The 9,582-nt window shown below is 43.2% G+C and overlaps 1 protein-coding gene across 1 annotated transcript; it reads right to left on the bottom strand.

Annotated features, from left to right (window-relative positions):
- Window positions 1–3,157: 3,157 nt before the first annotated feature.
- Window positions 3,158–8,868, bottom strand: LOC112258882 (forkhead box protein J1-A-like). The gene is made up of 3 exons (XM_024433522.2): window positions 8,674–8,868; window positions 7,239–7,878; window positions 3,158–6,359 (listed from the first exon to the last, which is right to left on the bottom strand). The coding sequence occupies exons 2-3, from the start codon at window positions 7,821–7,823 to the stop codon at window positions 5,496–5,498; spliced, it is 1,449 nt and encodes a 482-aa protein (XP_024289290.1). The 5' UTR covers window positions 7,824–7,878; window positions 8,674–8,868; the 3' UTR covers window positions 3,158–5,495.
- Window positions 8,869–9,582: the final 714 nt, after the last annotated feature.

Here is a 9,582-nt window from a genome sequence, read left to right as displayed (position 1 = left end):
TATTTTGTAGTCAAGTTTGAACCGGTGTTTTTCTGGATCAAATGCGCCAAATAAATTGACATTTTGGATATATATCGCCGGAATTAATCGAACAAAAGGACCATTTGTGATGTTTATATGGGACATATTGGAGTGCCAACAAAAGAAGCTCGTCAAAGGTAAGGCATGAATTATATTTTTATTTCTGCATTTTGTGTATCGCCTGCAGGGTTGAAATATGCTTCTCTCTCTTTGTTTACTCTGGTGCTATCCTCAGATAATAGTATCGTTTGCTTTCGCCGAAAAGCCTTTTTGAAATCTGACATGTTGGCTGGATTCACAACAAGTGTAGCTTTAATTTGCTATCTTACATGTGTGATTTCATTAAAGTTTGATTTTTATAGTAATTTATTTGAATTTGGCGCTCTGCATTTTCTTTGGCTTTTGGCCAGGTGGGACGCTACCGTCCCACATATCCCAGAGAGGTTTTAACCTCTTCCTAACAGCAAAATGTGGCACCCTTAAACTGACTGGCTGGTTTTAGTAACCTCTTATAGTAACCTCTATGAAAGATAGCTCCCTTAGGAACATCCTTTCTCAGCAATAGGGGAAAAGGTTCAAGTTTACTGGAAAACCCCAGAAATGTCCTTGTCACTGCAATCATTTGCTGTCTCATTCTGTCTTCTTCAACACCTACAAAAGACCTTCCCCAGCCTTGTGTAATGAATGCTGGGCCCTCCCACTGTTTCCCTGGGTATTGTTTCCCTGTGGTTACACACTGTGTGTATTGCTCACTAAGCCGCTGATGGATGTCAGATTACCCCTCTGCCTGTGTCTCACTGACAAAGAGACATCGACCCACACTGCTGCAGCAGAGGAGAACACAAACACACACTGTCACACCAAATACACACTCACCACCACACATCCCTCTCACAATGGTCCACAGCGTTCGCCTGACCTCAACATATCAAACACATTTGGCATCAGCCTAATATTGACTTTGATTCTGTTTGACCTTTGACATATTCCTCTTTTACCAGTATTTTGTATCATTTCACAGCAGTGAACCTGTACTGAAACATGTGTTTCTAGAGGTTGTTTCAGAGCATAGTAAAATCAACACAAAAGCACAGCATAAAACTTAAGGGCTTTTCTGATGTGTTTTATGGTGTGTGGTAACCTTGTTGATTTTTCAGACACCATAGTGAAAATGTGATAAGGCACATTTTTACTTCCGCCTCCACACACCCACTGAACAGAGATGAAAAACAAGCAACATATGGTACAAAATAAAGTGGGCTGTTGTGATCCACTTATCTTGTCAGGGCTGTGTATGGCACAGTGCATCTATTTTACCCATATGATTGGCCATTCAGAGCACTTTCTAGGACATTCACTTGACTGAACAACATAAGAGGCTTATTCCAATACATAGTATACCCTGGCAGGGTATTAAAGGGGGAAAACGAACAAGACAGTGCAGTGTTTTAAGGCAGAAACTGTGAATCCACCTCCTCCCCACCCAGAAGGGGGGTGTGAGTAGAGGTTAACTTTACTAAGGTAAGTGCACTTTTACAAAGACTGACACCGCCACTATAATAAATCTGAGCGGGCTGTCCACCTTCCTCTCTTTCCACACCATCCGTCCACAACCCTAATCAACCCCTCCCTGGGCCTTGCAGGGACCAGTAACATACACTCTCCCATTCTCCCTCCAGTCTACATAACAATGGCACCAGCAGTTACCCCGGAGACCAGCCTTTCATTGGCCGTGTGATAAAAAAGATGTATTCCCCCTCTCTTCTTAACACTTTTCCCTTTTTCCCTCTTTTCTGGAGCCGATGGATAAGCTGAACTCACGAGTAGAGCTGCCCAAGCCATCAGCGGCTCGCTCCCTCCTTTGCAGTACACAGCCTGGTTGAATACCAATGGAGTTGTGGGGGCAACGAGGAGAAAAACATTGTGAAGGCAACGCCCTGGTGCCCTCGTTCTAGTGGCTGATATGTTCTTCAGTTTGTGACCTCCTGGGTCGGGTCCTCTTGTTAAACTAGCTGGATGTTTCTTTTTTATTTCAAAAAAGATCTTCTCCTTTTCCTACTTGTTTTTCACTACATTTTTGCTTATCACCTAAAACAAATGGAAGCTTTGCACATGTATCTTTTTACACCTCTAAGATACGTCTTGCTTTGGTGTCCCTTGACAGAATAATGTATAACTGGGTATTCACATTTTCCTGTTGTTGCCTTTTTGCACTTTCAGTTTGGAGCGTTCCTGGGTTGGGACAAGCGAGCGAGTGGCAGGGAGGGTTAGCGTTTCACCAGGGAGCTCTCCTTACCTGCAGCCATCAGCAGGGTTGGGGAAGAATGGCTGCATCATGTTACCAACAGCCTCTCATCTAACCAGCCTGTCACATTATAATTATGAACCCTGCACTCCACCTGGACAGACAACTGTACCATGTAATAACTGCTGTCCAGGGGGCCTCTGTGGAGCTGGGCTGGGGGAGAAGGCTAACAGACTGTCAGCTCTCCTTTCCCAAGCTGAGAGCACCACGGATGGAGATGGAGAACCGTAACCTTCCCGTGGAGGGTTGGGTGTCCAGTCCACCATACAGAGGTATAGGATTTCTCACCTATGTGCTCCAACTTTTTCCTGATTACCACATGAGACATTCGTGTGGTAAAGACAGTCCCAGTCTTTTACACCATGACACGCTAGCTATACACCGGGCTTAATTTGAAAACGCCACAGGGAAATATTCATAAAGTTCCCTGAACATGGTACTTAGCTAATCTTCACAAGTAGAGAGAGACGGTGTGGTCCAGAACAGACAGGATAGGGATATATGGAGGTGTGGGACACTTGTTCCTGTTAGACCCCACACTGACCCAGTGAGAGGAGCACAGAGCAGAGCCCTGGGGGGGACAAGTGTCTGACTGAGCACAGACAAAAGCCAGAGAAAGACCCCAATCCACTGCCTGAGCACAGTCACCCCCGAAAAGAGATGAGCAGGAAAAGGCAAGCGTAAATCACACCGACACACACAGAAGACACACTAATGGGGTGGAATCAGGAATGTACAGAGACAAAATAGAGACAGGGAGAAAAAGACGGAAAGACAGCTAGAAATCTTCAAAAGCACCGCACCCAGATGTATAAAAATTAATGTAAACTCATTCAAGTTTGAAGGTTTTTTTTATTGTCAAGGAAAAACAGAAAAATAAACAGAGAATGAATGCACATCTTCATAAAAAATAAAAAATAAATCTTGAGGTATGATGCCAATAGGGTCAACTTGGATGACAAGTGTTTTGGAAGAGCTAATACACAACTGACAAAATATAGTAGTTAATTCACTTTTAAAGGAGGAGTTTCCTTCCATCAGAATGTATTCATACCGTACCACACATTAAACCATGAACTGGGTCTGACTAAGTAAACTGCATTACTACCCTTCAATGTAATGTAAAATAGACCAAGTATCACTCACTGTACATTGATTGCACTTTCAGACTTCATGGTGGATTTACAACACTAATAAACCAGGAGTAGTTATTCTGCAAGATAACGACTATTAGCACATTTTAATATACATGTTAAAGGTCAACTTTGGGCAAAAACACAAAAATAGCGGCTTTAAACTGTATAACTGATCAATGCACCATTTACTAGGTCATTTAATGCTTAAAAACACAACCACAATTTATGAATAAGATATTTGGCTACAGAAGGGCCATTTCTTACCGATCTCTACAGCTTCTTTCCAAACACAACTCCTGTGAAATGACATCAACACACTGGAGGAGTCACTGGCTAGCTAAAGTGGCTATCTTAGCTAACAAACTACGTCGGTCGCGGCATGCATGACCAGAATGACACTTCGACGAACCACCAAAGGTACACCCCATGTCTGTTTCAAAATTGACTGTTTTTTGTGCCATAAATCAACCTTTAAGACTCACTCACTCATGTCTTGAAACCATGTGATTGGGTTTAGTAAGACCAGAGGAAAGACAAAGCAATTTCCAGGTAAAGGTCGACTTGAAACAAAACAAGAGAGTATCTCATGACTCAACATTTGTTCATGTAATTCCTGCTTGTTTATGTCATCATTTTTGCATTGTCTCCTCCTGTTGACCAAAAGGCCTCCATCAGCTTTCCTTGGTGAAAACACTGCCGGTCTTCTGTTTCCAAGTGTTGTTCTTTGCACATCTAACCTGAAGGTCGGGTATTCATTGACAAGCCACTGAAACCATTGCAAAGGAGAAGCTTGCCTTGAGCTATTCTGCATTGGAATGAACTTGTCTTTACGACATCCAGATCTGTCCTCTACTGCTCTCTGTAACTGGTTAACTCACTGAAATTAGTTGAATTAATGATTATTAAATATAAATTTACACTCTCTGCTGATAATATGACAATCCTAAGCTTGCTAAAAACAACCCGTTTAAAATTGTTCTGCATACATTTAGTTAAAGTGAAAAGATCATTATTCAAAGAATGCATTCAGAAAGTAGTCATTACAGAAAACCCCACACATAAAACAATTTTAAGTCTAAAAACTCTTCTAATTAGTAGTAATTTGGCAAATATCTCTTCATTGATCATCATAGTATTCCTTTCACTTCAGTTACAGATATTGTATATTGATATAAAATAGACACTAGTTTCAGAATTTCATCCAAATGTATCCACAGAGCGTTAAAAGTCAGACATTCAGCATTTCAGTAGAAAATTCAGTACAGGACCGAAATTCCTGAAGTCTGATGTTGTGATCATTTTAATTCCTAAACAATAATAAGAGATCTTCACAACAAATAATAGTATTCCCTGTGAGGTGGATTCATCTAAACCTTTATGAAATATTCAGCATGCTAAACCACCTATTCTTAAGCAGCTAAAACGTTGCATCACTGTCAGGTACAACACCTCAACTCATCATTAGCTGTTGGCCTTGCATCTCAAAACTGTCCATAACTTTCAAAGAGTACAGTAATTACTTTGTAATTTCATCTAATGCTAAAAAAAATTACATTTCTAAAATGTTGATTCCAATGTTCTGTTGCTCACCTTGTGCCTGCATGACAATTCCTCTATCCACGTCAACCTGCAATCCATTCAATACCACATATATATTCAGAATGTAAACAAAGACATATTGGTGGTTTTCCTGTCCTCAGACAGGAATATTTTGTTTCTCTGTGAGCGAAGTCTTATTGATAATGTCTATTATCCAATGTCATGGTCCCAACAGTAGGTTTGATATAGTTTTTGTCCAGTAATCGTTTGGAATACTGCAGTTCATTGTGGCATTTTTGCTCTGTAGGCATTAATGATGTCATCCATTATTGTACCAATTTCAAAAAACATCATCTAGAAATCTTAAACACATGCATGTGTAAAAGGTCCATTTAGTTCATGTGGTGCCTCTCTTTTTAAACAATAATCTAGTAGTGTCATCATCACAGTATAGTCAAAGAGTCTTGGAGGCCAAAGAATTGGTGAACATGTCTTTAGAGAAGATACTCTATCTTACTGCTGAGGTCACCACCGAGGGAATCTCCCAGGTCAAAGAGCTGCTCCAGGTTGACTGTGGAGCTGCACAGGAAGTTGGTAGATCCCTGCTCCTCTTCCTCTGGCCAGGGGCTCTGCAGGAATGCTGTGGCCAGGAACGTCTCCTCAAAGTCTGCTCCGCTGCTCCTCTGGGTCTCCGCCAGCACGTGGCTGCTGCCTGCTGTCCCCGCGGGGGCCTCAAGGGGGCAGATGTGGGTGCCCCGCACCATCAGGTCCTCCTCCTGGGGGATGGGGCTCAGTGGACCTCCTCCGTCCAGACTCAGCTCCCCACTCAGTGCAGAATCCAGGAGGGCGTCCCAGTCAAAGTTCCCCTTCAGGGAGCCCAGTTCCCTATACTCCTCCAAAGACAGCAAAGGAGAGCTGGAGTGCCGGGGGACTTTGACCATGGCAGTCCTGGAGCCCAGTGGGTGTTTCCTCTTGTGTCCAGGCCCTCCCTTTCTTATGGGCCATGCCCCCAGCATGGTGCCTTCGCCCAGACAGGGGTCCCAGTTCTGGTCGGCTCCAGTGGCCTCTTCAAACTCTCTGAGGAGCTGCTGAGCCTCTGGATTGACACATAGCCCACTCTGGCTGCCTGTGGAGTTACAGAGGCCCCTGGGCAGGGGTTGGGGGTTGGCCCTAAGCCTGTTCTGCAGGGCAGGGTTGATCTGGACAGGGGGCATCCGCCTCTTCTTGTAGGCCCCGTTGAGGAGGCGCTCTGCGTACTGGGGATCAATCTTCCAGAAGCCCCCCTTCCCTGGCTCGTCCTTTTGCCGCGGAACCTTGATGAAACACTTGTTCAGAGACAGGTTGTGCCGGATGGAGTTCTGAAATAGCGCATGAGGGGGACAGGATTGACATGGCAGTACACATTCAGTCCTGCTCCATCAAATATATTAGCTTGTGTACCCTTGCATTCAGGGCATTGCCCCCCCCCAACTAGTGACCTGCTGACCTTTGTTAAATATTATCTGCCCCATGCACTGGCTTACAATAACAGAATGCTCAGGAAATTAGTATAACTTCTGGACCTGGGGAGTATGGCTAACGACTTAATTAATCATTTATCCAGCAAATTAAACTTTTTCCAGAGAATTTATTCCCTTTGATGGGGAATCTGCACTTTTGATGCCATACTGCCCCTCCCCATACTCCCCCATTGCCTCTCGTTGCTCAAGCAGAAAACCTGGGAGCTATTTCTGAAAAATAATGTAATGGGTTTAAAAACACACACGCACTAAAATGTGTGTTGTGGGGGATGAAGTCTTCTTAAGCAAGATGCCCACTGCCAAGTAAGGGGAAGTCCAAGGCAGTATTTGCTACAATCTTTGTAAATTACGGGAGTATTTGCTGCCATCTTTGTACCATGAGAGCCCTTAATTCCCATAAACCATAGCTGCTAATGCTTGTTCAGAATGTGGCAGACGGCCCAGAGCTCTCAATATACAGAATTTGGAAAGAACTGTGCTCTTACTCGTTCCTGTTAAAGAAAAACCCAGCTGCATCTTGGCCCCACTCCAAAACACACAGAGCCCTCTGTCGCAGATGCTGAAGAGGACTCTCTCTCTCTGTCTCTCACTATCTGGCTGCTCGAGACATAGTCAAGTTCTGAACGTGACTGAGAGCCTCTCACAGGACCTAGTCTAAAGCATCCTATTAGAGCCATTTTCAAGTGTGTGTGTGGGTGTGACTTTAGCAACATTTACCTGCCAGGTGGGGTCAGCATGGCGGAAGTAGCAGAAGTTGTCAGTGATCCACTTGTAGATGCAGGAGAGGGTGATCTTGGTCTTCTTGCTGGCCTGCATGGCCATACAGATGAGTGTGGCATAGGAGTAAGGGGGTTTGATATGAGGGTTTGTCTTGTAGTCCACCTCATCGGGGCAGTGACCATGGGCCACCAGGCTAGGGAGGGCTGACAGGGACTGCATCCTACAATATGCTGCTGCTGTGGGCTTGCCTGGGGTGAGGGGCATGCCTATGGATGCAGGGTCACCAGCCAGAGGGGAAGCGGGAGCCTCAGAGCCCAGCTGCTGATGGCCGAAGAAGTGAGGCTGGTGGTGAGTGGAGAGAGGAGCCTGTTGAGGCCCATTGGCATTGAGAATAGAGAACTCCTGCAGCCACTGCAGGCTGGTCAGGCTGTCATCCAGGTTGTCAGAGCCCCCAGTGCTGCTGGAGCCTGCTGAGCTGTCGTCCAGGTCCAGCTCCTCAGAATGAGCAGCGGCAGTCACCACTTCTTCCTCCAGCCCCACCGAGCCCTCGGGCCAGGGGTCTGCACAGCTTAGAGACAGCATGGTCCTCCCTCCGCTCCGATGGCTAAAGCTCACCCCTATACCACCAGACAACAGCCTGACAAGGAGAAAATATACACTCGACATGAACAAAGCTGAAAAGGACAATGATAGCCCTATTTGAAAACAGAGCCCTTTGAGGCATGTCAGGGGGTAAATTGAAATAGTTTATCTCTGTGGTAATGGCACGTTCTATTCAGTGACTTGTAGAGAAACAAATTGTAGGAACAATAGCTGCATGTAGTTGAGATCTTTCAAATGTTGATATTTGATTAGAAACTGCTTAACAAAAGGAGTGCATGGGTTTGTAATCCCAGAATAAAGACTGTTATTAATGAATTGATGTGCAAAAGACCTGCTATGTTTATTCTCACTCGTTCCGATGTCGACTGTCTGGAGGTCATAGAACCTTTGTGAAAAGTGATAGGTAGGCTAGACTGCGCTCCTATCTACATACACATAATAGTTTATAGCCATAAAACGAGACTCTCCACAAAAAGGCTGGGACAAAGGCACTGTTATAAACTCATATATGGCGAGTGAATTTATGATAAACGACTCAACGTGATCAAATAGAGTAGACTCTAGACAAATTAATGAATTGTGCCAAATCAGATAACATTTGAGATTATTTAATTTAAGTGTTTCAATTATTTTTTTTAAATATGAAGATGCTTATAGCTAGCTAGTAATTTAACTTTACAACAAAGCCTTACAATAGTTACAATTAACAGCTTTGTATTTTTATGGCAAGATATCAAGAATAATTTGCTACAATTTAATGATAACCTACTTCATTCTAATATGTTTTAATTTTTAAAAGAAATAGAATGTAAAAACATGACAAACTTACCTTGATCTGATATACTGCTGAGAAAATACCTTACAATCCAAATGGCCAATTGATAAATTATTAATCTCGTTTTAGCCTTGAGGATTTGCACCTGTTGAAAATGTATGAAAAAATACCTCAAGATGTCTTTGGCGCTCTGATGCGCGCTTGTTCAATTCAACGTCTTAAAAACAAGTCTTTATAACGGTGGCAGCGGCTAAGGATCTCTCCGGGGGCAGTTTAATACCTGGTGCAGGAGGTTTGTCCGGCAACCATAGAAACGGTACACCCATTGTAAACAGCTTCCCGTACTTCTATTGGCTTGGTTGTTGCTATAGTGCTTCATTTTTAATCAGTCTCACTCAGGTTTGTTCGTCACGCAAGTAAATCCAGTCTTGTGCCCCAAAAGGGAGTTGGAAGGACATAGGTTTTTGTATTTTATTTATTTTTAAAAAATCAGATTGATCTTTATCCCATCAGATGAGTTTAAATGGAAATTGACTAAATGTGTTGTGAATGGAACGGTTTTGACATGCAGCATAAATAGACATTATCTAAATGTTCAAGCAGATTGAATTTGTATAATAATACAATATATATTTATATTCATTTGAGTAGGGTATTTAACTCAATACTTTGCAGACAATGGGGCTTTGCGACAACTTTTGGAAGTGAACTCTGGAAATAAAAAATCTGGGGGTTTTTTGTCCCAAAAAATTGTACATGAATTGTTCATCCTAAACTTTGCAGAGAAAGGCAATGAGGAGCAGAGAGTAAACTCTAAGTGGCATTGAAGATAAGACATTTTGGAGTGTTTGACCCAGTTCTGAGAAAGAGTTGTCAAAAAAAATGATAAACAAAAAAGCAGACATCCAGCTCTGGAGTGGGGACAGAACTCAAGAGATGAGGAAGCCTTTTTTTTGCTTTACA

The sequence above is a fragment of the Oncorhynchus tshawytscha genome, linkage group LG09 (genome assembly GCF_018296145.1).
Source record: "Oncorhynchus tshawytscha isolate Ot180627B linkage group LG09, Otsh_v2.0, whole genome shotgun sequence".
NCBI classification, from domain to species: Eukaryota; Metazoa; Chordata; class Actinopteri; order Salmoniformes; family Salmonidae; genus Oncorhynchus; species Oncorhynchus tshawytscha.
The sequence above is the reverse complement of the archived record's forward strand: the minus strand, read 5'-3'. Positions and strand labels throughout refer to the sequence as shown.